Source organism: Melampsora larici-populina, assembly GCF_000204055.1.
Source record: "Melampsora larici-populina 98AG31 unplaced genomic scaffold MELLAscaffold_1, whole genome shotgun sequence".
Classification (NCBI taxonomy): Eukaryota; Fungi; Basidiomycota; class Pucciniomycetes; order Pucciniales; family Melampsoraceae; genus Melampsora; species Melampsora laricis-populina.
In genome coordinates, this window is record NW_006768765.1 from 1,358,334 (window position 1) to 1,379,974 (window position 21,641).

The following is a 21,641-nucleotide window of genomic DNA, read 5'->3' on the forward strand; positions in this document are numbered from 1 at the left end:
GGATGATCGATGCTGTGGAGTGAATCTGGATCATCATCATCATGAAGTCGAATCCATCAGTATCACCAGTACTATCAAACACGGTCTTCAAAGTATGAAATTTTTGGATGATTACACTTGCTCGTGTACTTGAGAAGACTGCATGACTCATTTGTTTCTATCATACCCGTAGGATGATATCTTTCGTGGTAAAGTCTTATTTTGCACAGGTGGTGGAACTGGGATTTGTAAGAAAATGGTAGAAGCAGTCATGAGACGTACGTATGTTGAACCAGATCACTAAATCATCATCATGTTCATCGACTGATAGCAACTCAATCTGTCCCACTTTTTAACAGACGGAGCATCTGCATTCATCTTTGGTAGACGTGAAGAAGTACTATCAAAAACCTGTGAAGAATTAATCAATTCAACTCAACAGAAATGTTCATTTTCATCTGGAGATGTTCGAAAGATTGAATCACTTCAATCTGCTGTTGAAAGTTGTATCAAAGAATTTGGTAGAATCGATTTTGTCATTGCTGGTGCAGCTGGAAACTTTTTATCTTCAATCGATCAACTTAGTGTGAATGGGTTTAAATCGGTCATTGAAATCGATCTGGTTAGTCGTCTTTCTTTCAAAATTAAGGTCTGAATTGTAGTGCTCATGGTTGGAGATAATCATTTTTTTAAAGCTTGGAACTTGTGAGTACCGACTTGAACTTCTTATACTGTGTTCAAGTCACTGATTAATATTGGCTTGCCAGATCACACAATGAAGGCGACGTTGCCGTATGTCAAAAAGACAGGCGGAAGTTTTATAAGCGTCTCAGCAACATTACATTACGTCGGTATGTCTAATCTACAGAGCAATTCGATCTTCATCATGAACTCTAAAGTATCTAGGCTTATCAATCCGTGCAATCCATCCAAATTCCGTAGGTACTCCTTTTCAAGCCCATGTCTCCGCGGCCAAAGCTGGTGTAGACGCTTTATCACAGGCAATGGCTGTGGAGTTTGGTCCTTTTGGGATCAGATCTAACGTGATTGCACCAGGTAAGTTGATCTCTCAAACCCGTTTTGTTGAGCAAACTTATGCATATTGTATATGTTAAGCGGATTGACTCACACTCAGATCTTTAACAGGTCCTATAGCAGATACTGAAGGGTTCTCGCGACTTTCAACTTCTGAAACTAGGAAAACAATGGCTCAAGGGATCCCTTTACAACGATTTGGTAGTCGAGGTGAACTAGATCACTTCGAATCTCATCACAAAACTTCAAAACTCTTCATTTACTTCACTGACTTGATTTCTTGTGAATCTAGATGATATTGGAAACACTACTGTTTTCTTATTCTCGCCAGCTGCTTCTTTCATCACAGGAACTATCATAGGTCATTATTTCATTACTATCGATGCCATTCTATTGACTATATCTGATCTGGGTTTGAATCTTTTTGTTTTTTTTGGGGGGGGTATAGTTGTTGATGGTGGAGAAAACCATTTAAGATCGACTACTTCACTTGGATCATATTATCCTAAAACCTTTTTACAAAATGATGGAGAAGAGTTTTCAAAACTTGTTAGTAAATTATAGGTTGATGATATATAATATATAGTAAGTCATCACTTTTTTGTGGAGGAAGATTTTGTATGTACTTGGTGGACGTTTTTTAACCTACTTAACGTTTTCCCATTTGTCTTCAATCTTGGGATTTTGAACCATCATTACAGAAGTGGGATGTACTCTCTCTCTTTCTGTATAAAGATATCTTCATCCAGCAATAAGTAAGGGGTTTTTATCCAAAAGGACCAAGTCTTTTTTCCGTTTGATCAAAATGTCAATGCCTTCCTTTGAATCATGGTGATGATCTGGCATTTGATTTTTTTGGTTCTCTGTACTCTGATACATCCAAGCACGTAGTTTTCAAATGAGAGTCTTTGTATTTCATCTTGTATGTCATTCATTTTAGTTGTTGTAATGCTTCATGTACTCATATTGATTAAGTATGAAGCCGGAGTTGAGTCACAATTGACGTTTTGAGAAAGCAAAATCTAAAAATTCAGAAGAAGTCTTGTGAGATCAATGAGCTCTGAATGCTTTATGACTTTCCATCAGAAGTGAACCATCCTGAACCAACCCAAAAAATGAAAGGTCCGATATGGTAGTCCGAGATATGTGACCCGGGTAGACCCGAGCCAGGGCTGCATCGAGTATAGGGATGTGATGCTTATATGTGGTATGTGTGAATGATCGAAGTTGAAGTTTCAAATCTGACCACGTGGAAATCCATCAACTTTAAGAACTACCACAAATCAAGAAATCAACTCAAAGAACATTCATATCAAACCGATTCCTAACTCAACCTCAATCAATCCATCAATCCATCAAACCATCAAACATGGCAGCATCAAAACGAAAAGGAAAATCATCACTTCCACCTTCTTCACCTTCTAAAGCTTCTGAAATCAAACCTGATGCTGATTCAGATCTTGATGAATCAGTTGAATTTGAACAAGAACAAGGTTTGTTGATTCATTCATTCATTGGTTTGATCTATTTCTTTTTTGGATCATTATCACTTATATGTCCTGAACCATCTTTTTGGTTGTTTGTTATTTATAGTTGTTCCTGTAAAGGTCAATAATGGTTCTATTACCGAATTGAAAAACGCTCTTGATGATAGTACCAAAGTAAATGATTTCGTTTAAACTAGGGATCAGAAACCGAATTGATGATTTGGTTTTGGTTCTTTTTTTGCTTAGGTACACTTGACTAAAAATCATAATTTTATTGAAGATCATAGTCATGATGATATTAAACTTACTTTAGGATGGGTGAGTAGTTTGTTAGCTGGTGCTGTTAGTTTTGCTGGATGGCATTATGGATGGGAAAAAACTCAGGGTTATACTCTTTATGTGGTAGTTGTGTAAGTGATTTTTCTTGGCGGGGAAATTCTCAAGATCACCTGATTCTGCCTTTAAATGATAAGATATTAATCTGCTGGTTTGATTCTTTTTTTGATTGTTGTTTAGGTATTGGATTATTGCAACTATTGCATTGGTACATGCTACGTTTGTTCAAAAACAAATTATTTATGTTGGAAGAAGAGCCTCTATGAATGATAAAGTAAGTTTCCTTAAGCCTACTCTTAAATCCCCTCCGGTCCTTGAAAACTAATTGATTTGTTTTTGATGAATAAATAGTCAACATTTGAACGGATTACGATTTCAACTGAATCTACTAGTTATGATCCGATTTATAAAGTTAACTTGGATTATGAAATTCCTAAAAAGAATGGAATTAAAAAGTATCAAACCGATTTGAAACCTCATTATAAAGATTTTTTTGATGTCGATGGAACTTTGATGGAATCTATTTGGAATTCTTATCTTGATGGAATTTTAAAAACTGCTATTTCGAAAGCTAATTAATCTACCCAAACCCCACTTTTCATCTTGATCGGTTGTTTTCATTGATCCGATTGATTTTTTTTATTAAGCATATTTGAAACTCACTCAGAGTGATTGAGTTTTATATAAATGTTTTTTAGCGTTGGTTTGATTTGATTGGCTAGAAAATTGAGCTTTCTTTTTTCATCTTTGAAATATTGAGCTTTTTTTACATTTTGTAACTTTGCAATGAGATCTCTTCTTCTTCACAAAGAGTGATCAGACGATGCTTGAGATGAGTTGATAAATAGTTGAATCTTTGGTTGGGTTGCAGTGAGATTTGTAGCCTGATAGTAGTGAGGATAGTGAATGTGTTATGCAAATTAAAGGTTGTTTTGAGTTTTGTTTTGAAAATTTAGGTTAATTGGTTGGTGTATTACACTTAAGTGAGCTTCGATCTGGATTTGGTTGAAGGTGGATTTGGATTTTTTGATTTTTTGGAGAAGCAGATCAACTCATCACATCTCATCTCATCAAACACTCACTGACTTCCTCAGCTTAACCAAATCAAATCAAATTAAATCAAATCAAAGGAAATCAAGAAAACGATGCCAATCTCACCTTCACCTTCAAGTCCATTACCCTATATCAACGCTCGATCAAATAGTAGTACTGGTTATGCAACTCCTCAATCTGCTTCACCGGGTCCTTCCTCTACTATCTTCTCTTCTTTACTTAGTCCTCATCCTCCAGATGCAGTCATCGAGAAACATAGATTATCATCTGGAAGAAGAGGTTTTGGTTTCTTACGATCTTTAGCTACTCATTTCTCTCCTTATCCAATGGCTTTACCTTTTACTCATCGTCGTTTGATGTTCCCACTTCCCAATTTCCTTTATCCAAGTTCAAGTTCAAATTTATTAATCCCTCCAAACTATCGATCTAATCATCCTCGACATTCTTCTCATCAAAGGCGTTCTTCTGATAAACGATCTTATAAACTTACTCTCATCTATGGTTTCATCCTTTTGACGGTCATCTTATTGGCTTTTAGTAAAATTCGATCAGCAATCAGGCGAAGTACTAGACATATTCCTTTACCTTTTCAAGATCCTTCTACTCTTGTCCTTACTGAAGATGAGATTCGTAGAATATGGGAATGGGAAATCAGTAATGGTCATTATCCTTCTTCAAGAAGAACTCCCACTCTCGTAGGACTTCATCAGATTCCTAATCCTAGTCTACCACGCAAACCTCCGGAAAATCCTACACCTGTATCCGATCCTTCTGAATTCCTATCAAGTTTTGAAGATGATGTTCTGACTCCTCCTATACGATCTTTACAACAAAATCAATTACGTGCTCCTCTATCATTCTTGGACGATGTGGTCCCAGTTGGACCTAGACGATCTTACCTCAATATCTCGACTCCTAAACCGTTTCATCCCGATCCATCATCGAAATCATCAACACCTTTACCTTATCCTCCACGACCGATCTCCAATGCTATCATGGATCTTGATGTCATCATGGACTATTGTGACTTTTCCACAAATCAATATGTTCGAGATTGTTTAGAGATCCTTCGAATGGGAGGAGGTTTGGATTTGGAAAAACGGGTTAGACGAGGTGATACTCGAAGATGGAGACATATTTACCATGAACAAAATGATGATGGAACGGTTCGGAAAATCAAACCTCAACTTTCATCAGATACTGAACCAGCAACTCATACGATTGATGAAGAATCTGGTGAACAACTTATTAAAGATCCTTCTTATCGTCCGATCGACATTTTACAAATGCTCAAATCCGATTCTTATCATTCGAAGCTCAAAAGCCTTCAAGACAAAATGCATTCTGCTGATTCACGTCGTCGAGCGACTGCTAAGCATCCATCTCATCCTACTTCTGATCCTACTTGTGATTCAGATTATCCTAAAATCTTTCACATCTTTTGGGCTGGTCCTTTTACCGATAAACCTTATTTGGCACTCTCCTCATTCCTTTACACTCAAAACCTTGGTTTACATCTTCCATTAGCGCCCAAGAAAAGAAATGCTAAATTATCACCAGCAGAAGAGGAAGCTTATCTTCGTCGATCTGAGTTTTTGGCGACTACTTGTAGACCTCAGATGTGGGTTTGGATCAATCCAGGTCCAGCTGCATCAATTCCGAATCCGAACGCAAGACGAGAAATGTTTGATAACTTGAAACAAAACCCATGGAGTGCACCATTTCTTCATGATCGGTTCCGTGAAGTGATCAAGTTTAAGATGTGGAATACTACCGAACAACTTGACGGTGTCCCAGAAGTCAGAGATCACTGGCGAGAACTTCCTTTGTTCAATAGTGGAGGTGTTAAATATGGATCTGCACCAGTCACGCCTACGCCAAGTGAAAAGCTTCGATCAGGTCATGACGATAAGGCACATGGTCCTAGTGGAAAGGAGACGGTTAAGATTGGGATAGTCGTACCAGAAGAAAAGGCTAAACTGGTGGATAAAGACGGAGATGGACATGGTGAAGCGCCAGATGTGGTTGAAGAAGAATTAGGTAGATTTGGAAATCATACTCGAGGTGAAGCAGCTGTAGCAGAAGACATGACAGTTACTGAACCTGCACCAGTGGTTGAAGGGGAAGAGAAGCCTGTTGCTGACTCACCCACAGCTCCTGTGGCACCAGCACCTAAGAAATCCGAAGACGAACTCTTTGAACGAGTTGGTTCAACATCCTCCAAAGGTTATGATCGTCTCTCAGTAGTACTATCAGATATGGCTCGATTTGTATTGTGTCATCGATTTGGTGGAATCTACCTTGATGCAGATACGATCTTGTTACGTGATTGGGAAGAGCTTTGGGGTTGGAGAGGTCAATTTGCCTATCGATGGAGTCGACATGAGAAGTATAACACTGCTGTACTTCGATTACATCGACATTCTGCTATTGGTAGTTTCTTATTCAAGACTGCACTTGCCAATGGATTAGATTTTCATCCGATGACTATCTCTAGGTTAGTGATCCAATACTTTTCTACATCATGATCGATCTTAAAAAACTGATGTTTTGTTTATCTTGACAGATATACAAAAGACGCTTCTCTTGATGGACTCTTGTTACGTGTACCCGATGCGCTTTTTGATTCAGCATGGTTAAATACAGAATACTATCAAAGAGATCGTCCTGCGTTTCCTTACTTTAAACGGTTTGAAGATTTCTTTGATCCGCCTAAAGAGACGGATGCTGGACCAGCTGCGATTGGGTTTGATGGGTTCTTTAGAGGAGCGTTTAGTTATCATTTTCATAATTTCTGGTGGTGAGTTACTTGGTTCTTACTCGATCTTTTGATACAAATCAGGAAAGTTTGGAATGAATCTGACTTTGTTTGTGTTTCTTTAGGATTCCATTTGACACCTCACGTAATTGGCCAGACTTAGGTCCACGATTTGCCAAAGGAGAAAAAGAAGCGAGAGTGAAATTATTAGCAGCTAAGATGTCAACGGTGAAATATCAACAACAAGAACATCAAAGAAAACAACAAAGTGAATCGAATTCAAATCAAGAGAATAGTAATAGTTGGAGTAATAACTTAGGATCAGATGCACGTAGACCGATGAATTATAAAACACGTGAAGAGATTGAAGAAGAATTGATGAAAAGCTTGAAATTAGATGAAGATGATGCGGCAGATGATGAAAGGGATTTGGGTTGGGCAACCGTTTTGAAAAGGACATTTGAAGCTTATTTAAGATGTGAACGTCCGAATATGTATGGTGAATGGATAGTAAGTATTGATTTCTTCACTTCTTCAATTCGGTTTCTTTCCTTGAGGAGTATAATTTGGGTTTGACTGATATTGGTTTGTTTGATGATTGTTTTTTTTTTTGAAAAATTAGGATTGGGCTGATCAACATACATAGGAAATACAACGCTCGACTTTTTTTTTTTTGTTAATTTCTTTTTTTTTCCTTTTTTTTTACAACTTATATAACTTCAATGAACGTTTTTTTCTCCTTTAAGACAGATTTATATATGAACATATTTCAATGAACTGAAATTAACTAAATTGAAATCTCTTCTCGCGTGCAAAAAAAATCAATCTCTTCATTAACTATCTCTCTATCTCTCTTTTGTTTCTCTTTTCTTTCTTTTCATTTTTCATTTTTCTTCCTTTTTTTTCTTTTGTTTAATTCTTTTGATCTTTTGAGGGGGGTTTGGTTTGTTGATGATGTGAAACGAAAGGAAGAAAGAATCACCAAAAGAAAAAGATATAGATCAGATTGTTTTGAAATTTTTATTTTAACTTTTTTTTACTTTTTGTTTTGTTTGCTTAATATTGTGAATGGAATCTTTTTTTTTCTTATCTTTTGAAGATCAGTTTAATGAATTGATCTAAAGTGAGGGGTTATTTTGTTTGTGTGTATGTGTGTCAGTGTGCATATATGTTGGTTTGTTTTTTGTGTGTTAGATGAATGAATGATCAAATGAAGATGAAGATGAATTTGTTTTTTTTGGTTTTTTACTTTTTTTTTACTTTTAATATTCCAAAAAGTTTACAATATAAAAGATTATGATTAGAGATTATTGTTGGGTTTGTTTGTTGATGATTATGTTCATTTTGGTTTGTGATGTGTCTTTTGCAAAGCAAAAAAAAAGAAAATGTGAAAAGAAAATAGAAGGAAATATTTTGAGGATTTTAGGTTTTTGAAGTCAGTACATACATATGTTTGTTTTATAGTCAAGAGATGATTGGATTTGTAGTGGGTTTTTCTTAATGAGCTTGTGGGTTTTGGGTTATGTTTGGGATAATGTAAAGATTTTTGAAATGGAGAATGAGAATGAGAATGAGAATGAGAAAGATCAAAATTGAACAAAATTTAAAGAGTATAACTTTAAGGAAGATAGGTTGTATCTTTTGATTTGTGAACTTTGTTCCAATTGAAGTCATATGAGATAGTCATTTGTATGGACCATGTCTTTTGATTTTGTGGTTGGCTCAACATGATAAGGATCATGGATAACAAGCTTTTTTTAGCCAAACTACATAAAGAGAATTGACGTGATTGTCAACCTTTGTTGCCTTGATCAAGCATTGTTAAACAGTGCTTGTTGTTGTGTTTTCCCCCTTCTAACCACAGCTGATGCTCTATGTCCTCTGTTATAAGTATCAAACCTTTTCAATCCAGGCTTGATAGTTTGTCTCTCTCTGTGTCTCTCTAGATACTTGTTTCATCTATCAAGTCCTGTTTCATGATGAGTTCAGTATGTTACTGTACCTCTCTTTTACAAAAAATCCTGACTTGGTGTCTCTATCTCTATCCTATACCTCTGACTTTTGATCTTTGGTCTGACTATTTGATGTGACCTTGATTACCAATTAATTGTTTTCTTCAATAAACTTTTATAAACCAAAAGACTGTTTCTTAGATCTCTTGCCTCTTGGATTTTCTTTTGAAATAGTTTTGTTCACTTTTTCGGGGGTGTTTTCTCTATACTATGTTAAGAGTTTACAAACCTACAACCCAAGACAGGATCCCACTATTTAGCAACCCCAGGGAAAACCAATGTCAAAAACCCATGAAAACCCATCATTTTTTTCCTGGTTTTTTGACAGGTGTTTTTACATGGGTTGAAGTTGGCTAGATCTGATCACCCGTTTGTTAAAAAAATGAGTTTGATACAATAGCCGCGTTCAAACTTAACCCGGTTGACACAAAAACCCGGTTACCCAGTTGCTTTTCTGGTGGTAACTTTGTGTATCCATTGACAGTTCTTGACAGCTTCCAGCCAAAAAGTCCACCGGGTCAACTGGGTTTTTTGAAACCGGGTCAGGTTTGAACACGGCTAATGGACTCAACTACCCCTTCCTTGCCAATGCAACAACACATCCAAATCTTTCCACAAATCAATCCCACACCTGCATCAACTCTGACTCTGTCAAACTTTGTTCAACCTGTTCAAAATCATTCAATTTCAATTGGCACAAACATGGCGGGATCTCAGCTTAATTTATCCTTGACCTCTTTTGCAATCCCAACTCTTCCCCCAATAGATTGGGCACATCTTCAATAAATTTTCACCTCCTCCATTCCACCATCAGCCAAGCAGCCTGAACCCTCTATCTATATTACAGCTACCCCTGATCCACCTAAGAGGCAACAAGGACAACCTCAAAAAGCACCAGCAGTGCTACCTTATCAAAAGCCATTTGAGCATCTCAACCCAAGTCTGATACTCAAAATGAGACTACATGGGATTCTCAACATGATGCTCAAAATTATGAGGATGAAGACACGGACAGCACCAAATCTAGGAAATGTCGGCTCAGCCTTGAAAGTGATGGTAAGTCTGAATTAGATCTCATTGCTGAATGGTTCAAGGTGTTTGAGAACTACAATGCTTGGAAAAAGCAACAGAAGAATATTGTTTGTAAGACAGTCACTACTTTACTTGTTTCAACAGGGCATCCAGAAAGACGAGGTTGGGAGTATAAAAAGAAAGTAAGTGTGCTGTTTGTATGTGACTGTGTTATGATTTGTCCTAACTTTTCATTGTCATAGGCAGATTGGAATCCTTGAAAGAAGGTTCCAAGAAGTTGATAGTCTCCAAAAAGTGACTGGGGAAGACAATCAGGATGCAGACATTGAGTTCACTGTTCCAAAGGCCAAGCTTGCTGTACTCAAATGGAGTAAGAGGAGGTGTGAGGAATATGAAGAAGGAGGGGAAAGTATTCAGGGTACATCACATGTGTCACAGTGGAACTTTGCTTGATCTACACTGACTGACTACCTTTCTCCAGATGGAGCCAGTACTTCAAGATCAATCATCTGCCAGCCATTTGACCTCCAGATGCTTACTAGGTGAACAAATGTAGTGCTTGACTTCTCTCACAAAATTTCACAAAGACAAACCATCTCAAAGTCCAAATGAAAACACCATGGCTTGCACACGGTAAGCGATGCCACCTCACCATCTTTTGCTGTACTGAAGTTTCTCCCCAGAAAAGAAGAAGAAGAACAGAGCAAGAACTGTGCTACAAAATTCCAAGACAAACCGGCTCCAGCTTTACCAAAGAAATTTTCAGGATGATGACCACTAATCGAGCTTCAGAATTGGCTTCAAAAGAAAACAACACAATCTCAAAAATGAATGTGGAGCTGTGAATCACTCATGGCAAGATGGTTGTGGAACTTATCAATGGAAACATGGACCCACCCACAGCAGGGGACCTGGATTTATGTTTATTACCAGATGTCCAGAATTCTCAATCACCAAATCAGATATCAGATTCTCAGGCCTCTGGAACAGCTTTTCAATCACATGTCCCCCAAAGTGACCAAGTAGGAAATAAAATTGAACTTTTGTCATCAAAGACATATCACAATTGATCTGATTTGATTCATGCTCTTTCTGCTTCAGAAGGGTTTTGACCACATTGGCCTCTTATGTGCTTTTGGAACAAACATATTTGTGTTCCTTCTCTGAATCCGTTCAATCCAATCAAATTAAATTTAAAAAAATTTGCTGCTTTTCTATCTGATATATTCTGACATAAAACAGTCTTAAAAATCGAAAGGCTGCATGTGATATACTTCTTTTGGTCAACTTTGACGCTATCTTAAAAATCAAAACACAAAGTTTATCTGTGATATGCACTGTAAACATCAAACAATTTCCCCAAGTGAGAGGGGGAAACAATTAAGGGTATTATTTGTTGTGAAAGGATCTATCACTTTACACCTGAGCCATAACACCCACACTACATATGTTCAGCAGGCTGAGTAAATTGGTAGATATAATGTACATATGTATAAGTCTCCTTGGCTATCTACTCATATGTATAAGCCAACCATATGTAATAAATTCCAAAACTTTTTCTAGGTTGACAAAATGATTTCAAAAATTGACTGCATACACTGAATCAGAGTTTTGGTGTAATTTCATCAAGTACACTTCATGTGATATCCTTTCTGTTACTGTTGAATGGCTTCAACAGAGTCAATTTTCTGGACAATTTTGCCAAAATGGTCAAAATTACATATGTATCACATGTGATTTACTTATTCAGATCAGCAGAGAACTGAGCAAACCTGTATGTACATGATAGCTAACAGTTTACTTGGCTTCTTGTACATATGTAGTGTGGGTGACATAGCTCAGGTGTGAAGTGATAGATCATGTTACAACAAATGAAACTCCTAATTGTTTTCCCCCTCCACTTAGGGAAATTGTTTGATGTTTACGTTGGGTGCTTTTCTTTTACATTTATGAAAAAGATCTGTTTTCTTTCTCTTTGGTTTGGTTCAACTTTTGCAATCTGCAGAAATCAAAAAAGATATCATTTTATTTCAAAACAAACCATGTTCAAAATGACTCATCAAACTTGGAGTGAGACTTTTGAAACTAAGATATCATTTTAATTCAAAAAAAAACATGGCAAAATTGACTTTTAGAACATTTGAGTGAGTAAAAATATGTTAGATTTCATAACCTTTATCAATACAAAGAGCACAGAATAAAGTATCATGCCATTGAGTTCCCACAGAATCCACATAAGCCAAACTTGAGCTTGAGCCATACTGTTATCTACAGCTTCCAAGTTAGTGTTCATCTCAATTATCACCATTGCTGAACCATCCACAATCAGGAAGTTGTGGATGACCGCACATGTAGAAATCCAATCACATACAAATGTGGCATCTTTTGAGTTGTCAATTGATAGTTGCAGCTTGTGAAGGGCACCAAATCACATTTGTAAGATTCCATTGTAATCTTCTTATGCAATTTGGATTTTGGAAATTGAGCATATGGAGTGACTTTGAGCTACTCAAAGCAGGCCAGATTGTGATCATTTAAATACAAGTATAATATGCTCCACAGATACATAGCCCAAGTCTCTTAAGATATACTCTCCCTCTGAAAAGAAAGATGAGAGATCCTGGTAGAACTAAAGTATTTATGATCAGGTTGGATGTAGAGAAGGTAGTGGACAGAACTTGCATTCTAAAATGTTTCAAAGTGCTAGTTTGGTGGCAGAATACAACTTCTGTCCAGAAATTGCTTAAGTGAACAGGCCCTTATTATAAGTGAAATGATTTTCTTTTTGACTTGTTTCTGGAGTCATTTTGATTTTAACTGGTTTCAACTTTCACTTTGATCTGCTTCATAACATAACCAATGTTCTTTATATACATAGGTACATGATTGACTTAGATTTGAAAAAAGTAAACAGCGAATGAGTTGATGATGATATATGGATAAATTAATCCAACAAAGAATTCAGGTTGGTCAGTATAACATTATGTGGGTCTTAGCATTAAATTTTGAACAGGTTCACTCTACACAAACCAAGTTTGATTAACATCTTGATCGAACCCATCAAGATTTCCTAAGCGAGGAAGAAAATCAAAATCACATTTCGTATGTTTTGGTCATCTTGGATGCATTTACATGTTTTTCAGGTACAAAGTGGGCCCAAGTTTAAGGCAAGTATGTGTGTGAATCTTAAGATTTTAAAGTGGTGAAGAAGCCAGTTGCTCGATTCACAATTTTCCCACCAAGCTTAATGAAAGATTCGAGCAGTGGGAAACTTCACAACGAGCAGCAGAAAAAGCCTACTTGATACCCCCTATTAATGAAAGTTTGCTTTAGACTTCTTGATGAATCTTGACGAATCTGAAAAAATCTAATCAGTCTTCTTTCGAGATCTTCAGACTTTAGTTCCTATACTGTAACTCAGATTAAAGATGATACATAATACTCTGGGGTTAATTCCGAGAAACGAACCCAAAGAGTTCTTCTTGATGACCCATCAAAAGTTAAAACAGAGTGTGTAATTTACGCGTTTTCTTTCGTGATGGATTTACCACCCAAGCCTCAAGAGTTAAGACTTTAAAAGAGAGTTTGAAGAGTCAAGATGAATTGTGTGAATTTTTCGGAATGGCTGATTGAATATGTTAGATGTTAGCTTGATAAGATCTTAAGATTTGAGATGGATGAGGTTTTGACTGATTTAACATACTAAGTCTTTGATTTAGAGTCAGTATGTGTCAGAAAGGTGTTTTGTTCTTGTTTTTGTTGTTGTTAATATGAATTGGTTTGAATTGAATTGGTATAAGTCGTGAGGATGATGTGACTCAAATAGAAATCTTGAGAATCGATTGAGAATTTGAATTTGAATTTGAATGGGTTTGTCGTCTTTCATTTAAAACTTAAGAATTTCTCATTAAATTCCATAAAATCAACAAATATTACAACAACTCACTCACTCACTCTTCAAACTTTGAATTCTTTACTTACACTTCAACTCAACTTAACATCAGACTATCATTCAAATCACTTCATCATCATTCAACCACCATCAAACTCACTTTATCATCATCATCAAATCAGATATTCAAGAGAATCAGAAATTGATTGATTGATTCATCGATTGATCGATTTGGATTGGATTGAATTGAATTGGATTGATTACATGATGAAAGTGGAATCAAGAAAGACGATCAAGAACAAGAATGAAACGATTAATAATGAACATTCCAATCATGATGATCATCATCAAAAACCAAGTCAAACGCTTCCAAATCGAAATCAGACTATCATCACTAAACCATCTAATCAACCATTTCTTCCGATTCAATCTTCATCACCCATCAAACCTTCATCTTCTTCAACTTCAACTCCATCAATCGAAACCAAACCAATTCCTACTTCATTACCTTCAATACCGTCTACTTCTACTTCCACTACATCTTCATCATCTTCAACAGACTTGGAAATCGATCAATCAAATTCAAATGATTTATTAATTCTTTTACTCATCGAACATCTCACTTCAATCTCAATCCAATCTTCTCATTCAATCGATTCACTTCAAGTCGCTTTAAATTATATTCATCAATTCGATCCTCATTCAATCTCACCTCATCTTTTAAATCGATTACGTTCAATCTTATGTCCATCTCTTCATTCATCACCCCTTAATCAATTAAGCTCTTCGGCAATCTTTCATCAACTCTGTAGTTCTCAATTCACTCAGACTACTTCACAACAGCAAACCTTTTCAAAACGTTCTCAACCCTCTTCGCCTCTCTCTCATCTCTTTCGTCGTCAAAACATTCAAGGTGATGGGACTGGTCCATTTGCTGATGGCTGTTGGTTCACTTTACCTTGTTTTTCACTCAAAATCAAAACCAACTGATCACATCCTACTCTGTTCTAGATCCTGCATGTACGGCTGTTAGCAACGCCGTTCTTTCTTGTTTCCCTGAATCGAATAGCACACTCGTTCAACACACTTGGTCAAAATTCATTTGGAATAATAATTACCCTACCTTTATCGGTTCTAGGTAAGTTGATCTCTTCTATAACGTATCACTTGTTTCGCTTCAACTGACTCTCATCTATCTTCCTTCATCTTCTTCTCTCCTAGATTGGTTGATATCTATCTTTTCAATGCTCAATCTGAAACGATCGTCGCCAATTGGACATCAATTGCAAATGATCGAGGAATGATTGGAATCTATGCCAGTGATAATTGGTTTCCGAACCAAACCTCTTGGACCTATGGTCAAAACCGAACATTTCCTTACTTTTTTGTTATCACCGGTGGTGGAATGCCTCTCACAGGCGGCGAACAACATCAATCGACTTTCACAGTTGTTCAAACTGCTCCTGCTGCTGCTCTAGCATCTTCTCTTTCTATCAGCGCGTTATCGACTATGTCCTCAGGCAATCAAACATTTCGCCCTTCAAATTCTTCTCGTGAACCCGGTTCTAATGGCACTTCGTCTCTTCAGAACGCATCAAGTGATGAGCCATTTCCAAAATGGGAAATTGCATTGATCGGTGAGTTTTTTGCTTCGAGTTCTTCAGCCGACTACACGCTAAACAATCTTTGGTTCCACTCTGCCCGTTTGTCAGTTGTGCTTGGAGTCTTGGCTCTCGTGACTTTCTTGATTGCTACCTACCTCACTGTCAGCAATGCGAGACGGCGAAGACAGATCCGAAATTGGCAATCGGCGGCGATCGGCGGCAGTGGTGGAAGTATCGGTAGTCGAAGTCCCATGATTCAAAACCCAGAAGCTGCAGCCTTGATTGGACAAACTCGTCAGAAACGTCATGAGATTGGTGGAACTGGGCTTGGGGAAACATCAGGTCGAGATATCAATTCACCATCAAGCTCAAGACCAGGTTCACCACTTTCAGCTACTGCAACTGGAGGAGCTGCTTCGTTTGCTTATCCCGCCATTGTAGGAGGAGCGGGAGGATTTGGAACTGGTTCGCAAACAACCGGTGTGAATGAAAGTTGTACCAACCCAGATGGACCGATCAGTTCAGTTGATGCATCTATCATGGCCGATGCGTTTCGAAAAGCGTTACGGAAACCTGAATTCGCACCTACTACTCAAGACGATAGCAGTCCCGAGACCACACCGGAAACCGAATCCAAAGCCTTTGTACCTGGACCAGCACGTACTAGAATGAGTATGCATGCTCAAGTTGTCAGTATGGATGATTTGGATGGTGGTACGAATGATGAAGAGGTAGATGATGAAGATGCAAAAGAAATCATGGATCGAGAATTGGCTAGTGAGGGTAGAAGTATGACTTCGGTGGATGTTAGGAAACGACCGGAAGTTCATTCTTGAACAAATTGGGATCCAATCTTTCTTTCTTTAACTTTTTATACTTATTATTGAAGGAAACTTGTCAGAAGATAAAGAAATCGGACATGTGGAAGTGCTAAGAAGATGAAGTTCATCCATTGATATATCCAGCATTTCCCAAAAAAACGTTCTCCTTAACCCAAAACCAAAAAAATCATCAAAACTGCCGATCTTATCATGATTCCCGATTTCTAATTGATCTTCATCTCCATCTCCATCTCCATTCCCTTGGTTTGGTTTGTTTGGTCTCTTCTTCCAAACCCAAGGAAGTGATTCATATACCCAAGTCGTCGTCATCTCGTATTATGTTTATTTTTTCTTTTTACCTTTTCGTCAGTTTATGTGTGTGTGTGTGTGTGTGTGTTGTCTTTTAATTTTCATTTCCCTTTTCATCTCTATCTCTCTTTCTCCTTTTGTTGTTTCGTTGTCTTCTTTTTTCATTCAGATTTTTTTTTGATATGTCTGTGATCAAGTGATGAATGGTTTTGAGAAGATTTTCTTTTTTCTTTTTTTTTTGGCTTAGCTCTTCCTGATCTTTTACAAAATATTTCATGTGTTTACTTTTAAGAACATAATAACATCTGTCTTTTTTTTTTCTTTTTTTCAATTCTTTTTTTTTCCTTTTTTCATTTTCTTGTTTTTAGATTTTTTTTTTATTACTTTTTTTTGATTAGATTCTTTCTATAGTTTTATTAACCTAAAAGAATTAGAATTAGATGAGTTTTTTAAACTGGTTTACGGGTTTAGTAGTAGTAGTCAGTAGACATAGTAGCTTTAGTAGTAGTAGTAGCTTTAGTAGCCTCAGTAGCTTTAGTAGTGATAATTTTTTGAGTTAAAGAAAGGAAGGATTCTTTGTGTGTGTGTGTGTGGTTTTTTTCTTATGTTGATATATAGAGATAGTATACCTATTTTGTTTTTGATTTTTTTTTTTTTTTTTTTTTTTGAATTATTTATTCAGTTTTGAATCAATTGATTTTTCTTTTCTTTTATTTATGATTTATGAGAATGAGAGAAAAGATGTGTATGAAGAAGAATTTGGAAAGAAAAAATTGGTTTTGTTTTTGTTTTTTGGGGGGATGAGGGATGAGGGATGATGAATGAATGAAAATGAACATGAACATGAACATGAACATGAACATGAACATGAACATGAGTTTTGGAATGAATTAATTGAAGAAAGAAAGATGATTTGGTTAACTTTGGATTGATTGTTGATTTGTTGAGATTCTTGAAGGATAGTACATAGTTGAAGTAGACATTGTAATGTTTTTTTTTTGTTTCTTATTGATATTATCATTTCTTTATATGGTATATGAAAGGTATATGAGATTGAAAGCTTTGTGATCATCAATTTAATTATACTTGAATGATTTTTGATTTTGTATAGTTGGTTTTCTTTGGGAATATTTAGATTCTTTTATGTATTTATTTACTTTTTTCATTTCAAGTATGGTTTAAAAGAGTTTAAAAACTTTAGGAATTGGACATCTTGTTCTTATGTGTAGTGAGAAAAAGCTGTTGAAGTTTGTTGAAGTTGATATGTATGATCAAGGTCTGTAAAGTAAAAGACGAATACCTATAGATTTTTTCACTTTTGGGTTATACAAAAAATTGTAATATCATCAATCAATCAAACTTTAAGGTTTGAAGGTTTCAATATAGATATTGAGACTGATATATATATATCCATCAAAGACTGTCTATGTATTCTTGAAACAAACAGGAAAAACTTTCTATTTGGAAAAGGAAGATGGTAATGGAAAATTGTTTTTCAATAAGATATATAAATTGATCTTTTAGTTTTCTTGTATAAATCTTGATGATCCTTTTAAATTCTTGAAAAATTAATCCTGAGGAGGAGGAAAGGTTTTATGAGACACTTTGTTTTGATTTCCCAGGGATTACAGTCAAACCCGCGCTAATGCATAATTTGGGGAGACAAATTAAGCTATGCATTATCGCGGGTTATGCAAATACACAATGGTCCCAATGTGTGACTGATTTAAGCTACATGTAGCAGAGCACCTATGTTCCAAGTTACATACCACTGGAACATTGGCATTAGAAATTCACACTGCATGTGCCAGAACAAACATATGTTACTCTCTATGCTATGCTCAAGGCCAATTTGAATACCTTACATTCTGGTTTAATCCAACAAGCCTTTTTGTGCAAAAGCTCTAGAGTGGTGCTGCAATGGCATCCTTGACCAAACCTGGACCCAGCCACACTGATCAGCTCAGCCTGAAACTTCCTCCCTGTACATTTCACAGCTATTGTTTCTTGTCCTCTATGGACCCCCAGTACTACAGTGCTGGCTGCATTTTCCTCAGTCCACAAGCCCAGAGTCAAGTGCCAGCTGTTGTGCACTTTGTTCATTGCATTAGTGCCAAGTGCAACCAAGACCAGCATGAAACACCCCTTATCCAGACATTCATGCAGTGGCCTGTACAGTTGCGGCTCTACTTGGACCAGGGCTAGCCAGTACATACCACAACTCCTTGCTAATGACCCACAGTGATACTGTTTACACTGTTCCAGTACATGCTCTGCCTTCACTTCACCCCAACCCATTTCTCAGACACATTCCTTCTTTCAGGGCTTCCATTGCACCCCATTGCATTGGAAGAGAGCCCTCTAATTTGTTTGAACCTATGTGAGCTCGTCATGTGTCCTGTATGCTTGCCCACCCTGCCAACATAAGCCATGGGACTATACTAATATGTAAAGCCTATGCTAGAGACTATTTGATAGGTCCCCATCCTGGCTTCATTGCCTCCACATCTTGCAATGATCCTTTGCCCTTGTACCTGACCAGTTCATCAAAAACTCAGTAATGAACAATGCCCGAGGGCACCTACTTGGTCTTCATGCACAGTAGAACCATCTATATCAGCCTGATACTCCCCAATGCACAGTACAGTTATACCCACATTACCCACCTACTTTAAGAGGCTGAAACAATCATGTTATAGTCATATGTCTTGCACATGACTACAGGCAACTCTTGTACCTCAACTCAATTTTCAAAAGCTATGGTAAGTGACCTATGCCTGTCATGTAACAATACCAAATTGGTGCATGGCATTGTGAAGTAAGTTTCCATTGGCTATGCAAGGTGGTAGAAGCTGAGCCCATCAATCTAAATCACTTGTCCCCTCTCCCACTTCTGCCTGTTTCATCAGCTACCTCCCAGAGGTCCCCGCCAACATAAATCAAAAACCTTCAAATGACTTACATGGGTGATGCTTGCTTGCCAATGACTTGGAGAAGCATATTCCACCTGAATGCTCAGCTCTGTCATTACAACCCAGCCCATTTAATTATTAATTAATTGTTTGAGTGGCATGTTGGAACTGGGCATCATTCAATTCAATTAAGGTTTTTTTATCAAAATCCATTTTGTTCATCATTCTCATGAAGTATATATACATCATCAATCAATTTGTCAAACAACCTTTGAACCATAACAAATCAAAAAAAATGATCAATGGTGAAAAAACAACAAATATGCACAGTAAACATTATACATTATCCCCATGTGGGAATGGGAAAATTATTATTATTGTAGTTTGTCATAAAAACATCTATCACTGCACACCTGAGCCATAACACACCCACTACATATGCGCAACAAGCTGGCTAGATTGTTAGCTATCATGTACATACAGGTCTGCTCAGTTCCCTACCCATAGGAATAAGTAAATCACATGTGATACATCATGTAACTTTTTCCAGTTTGACAAAATTGTCTCAAACTTGACTACACATACCTCCATAGCTACTCAGGCAATACTTGGAAAGCCATTCAACTGTGACAGAAAGGGTGTTACATGAAGTTTAGTTAATGGAATTACACCAAAACTATGGGTCAGTTTATGTAGTCAATTTTTGGAATGCTTTTGTCATGCTGAAAGACATTACAGAAGGTATTACATATGATATACTCATTTCAATGCACCATAGCTTAGCGTCTCTGTATGTACATGATCACTTCCAATTTTACCATCCTGCTGCACATATGTAGTGTGGGTGCTATGGCCCAGGTGTGCAGTGATATGTTTTTTCATGAAAAACTACAATTTTAATTGCATCTTACCAATCTCACTTGGGGATAGTGCATAATGTTTACAGTGATGTAATCAAGCTAAAATGAAGTTTCAGTTATGAAATTTTGAGATTTCAATCATCAAAAAATAAATCATAATAATTGGTCAAAACATTCATTAGGATTTAAATTTTCATGAGGGTTGAACAAATTTTTCAAAGATTCCATGGAATTCAAATCCATGAAATCTTGAGAATAAAGTAAATTGATTTCATTAAATTGGATGCATGTTCAACAGAAATTTGCATTTTGTTTTGATATCCATTCATAAATCCATGGTTCAATTAAATATGGGTTTTGAACTTGGTCACAACAAGACTTGTTTCTTGTACAAAGATGTGCAATGTTTTCTAAAAAAAAAAAACCCAATACATTGAATGAGTGAACTGTTCAATGAATATGATTGATGTTACTGAATTCATGACTTCATGCAGTCTATGCATAAATACAATTTCATTTTTGTTATCCATCTCAGGGTAGGTAGTTATGTACCCCCATGGGGGGTTATTTGGCAGTCAAAGTCTTACTGTACCTTGACAGTAAGACTATTGCCTTTGGTACTGAGTGTTGAAGTTACCAGAAAGAGATCCTCTAGGGATCTCCTGTAACCACATTAGTAAGGTTACTTAAATCCATGCTGGGGTGGTGTGGGGGTAGGTCCCGGAGGGACAGATAAGACCCGTCCCTCCGGGCTGAGAACAAGGAACCCATTGAGGGCTTCTTTTCATGGGAGGTGGGTGGGTAACAAAAAATTTTGTCTCTTGATCTAAAAGGGGATGAGATGAGAGATAAAAGTAGAGAGCTTGGTCAAAGTGCTAAAAGGCACTGTGAGAGAAGAAGAGGAAATTTTCCATGTGCCAGGAAAAATTTTGATCTCTTCTGAATTGAGAATTTTCATCTCACAAGTTGTGAGGAATCCATGAACAGGGTCATGTAAGCCCTGGGTCTTTTAGTGGTTCTCCTACCTCCCACAATGGAACTTAGATGTACCATTGCGGGCTTAGGGTAATCTACCAATACATTTTCACTCCAACAAAAATTTTGGTATCTCAATTTGATTTAGCTGCTCAAAGATTATGATGTGTGGCTTCAAACTTATCAGGCTATAAAGAAAGAATAGTGGTTGGTAAACTAGTTTATTAACTGATGGGAATGTGGGATAAGTTGGACTGTATGTTACAGGTTATTTATTTGACGGGTCGGACTTTTCAGGGTATTCATCTGGTGATCATAACTATGATGTCATAGTTTGTTTACCACTTCATCCAACTTATCGATTCATTTCCATCTTTGTTATATCGTCGTTTCTCTATTCTATTTCGTTATCATTGGCTTTTTTGATCCCACCCACCCTTTTTATTTCCCGCTGAGTTATTTTATTTTTACGTTTGCTTTATTTTATTCTTTGTTTTGCTTTGGTGTTAAGGTTGTGGTGTGAACAGTTTGGTTGTTTATTATATTATTTTTAGCTAACTCCTTTTATAACAGTTA

At 36.8% G+C, this 21,641-nt stretch overlaps 4 protein-coding genes across 4 annotated transcripts; all 4 read left to right on the plus strand.

The window, feature by feature from the left end:
* Positions 1 to 19: 19 nt before the first annotated feature.
* Positions 20 to 2,048, plus strand: MELLADRAFT_41456 (uncharacterized protein; the record flags this gene model as incomplete). Its single annotated transcript, XM_007403538.1, has 10 exons — positions 20 to 92; positions 173 to 257; positions 339 to 601; positions 675 to 684; positions 747 to 830; positions 922 to 1,035; positions 1,126 to 1,224; positions 1,307 to 1,375; positions 1,463 to 1,599; positions 1,716 to 2,048. The coding sequence occupies 9 exons, from the start codon at positions 42 to 44 to the stop codon at positions 1,576 to 1,578; spliced, it is 891 nt and encodes a 296-aa protein (XP_007403600.1).
* A 246-nt stretch (positions 2,049 to 2,294) lies between these two features.
* Positions 2,295 to 3,443, plus strand: MELLADRAFT_114854 (uncharacterized protein; the record flags this gene model as incomplete). Its single annotated transcript, XM_007403539.1, has 5 exons — positions 2,295 to 2,507; positions 2,608 to 2,675; positions 2,748 to 2,911; positions 3,018 to 3,111; positions 3,189 to 3,443. The coding sequence occupies 5 exons, from the start codon at positions 2,384 to 2,386 to the stop codon at positions 3,414 to 3,416; spliced, it is 678 nt and encodes a 225-aa protein (XP_007403601.1).
* Positions 3,444 to 3,982: 539 nt separating this feature from the next.
* On the plus strand, positions 3,983 to 7,294 carry MELLADRAFT_58491 (uncharacterized protein; the record flags this gene model as incomplete). The annotated part of the gene is made up of 4 exons (XM_007403540.1): positions 3,983 to 6,387; positions 6,457 to 6,690; positions 6,774 to 7,158; positions 7,271 to 7,294. The coding sequence occupies 4 exons, from the start codon at positions 3,983 to 3,985 to the stop codon at positions 7,292 to 7,294; spliced, it is 3,048 nt and encodes a 1,015-aa protein (XP_007403602.1).
* A 6,557-nt stretch (positions 7,295 to 13,851) lies between these two features.
* MELLADRAFT_58492 (uncharacterized protein) lies at positions 13,852 to 16,024 on the plus strand (the record flags this gene model as incomplete). Its single annotated transcript, XM_007403541.1, has 3 exons — positions 13,852 to 14,497; positions 14,596 to 14,722; positions 14,806 to 16,024. 3 exons carry the CDS (start codon positions 13,852 to 13,854, stop codon positions 16,022 to 16,024), a joined length of 1,992 nt encoding a protein of 663 aa, XP_007403603.1.
* Between the last annotated feature and the right edge of the window lie 5,617 nt (positions 16,025 to 21,641).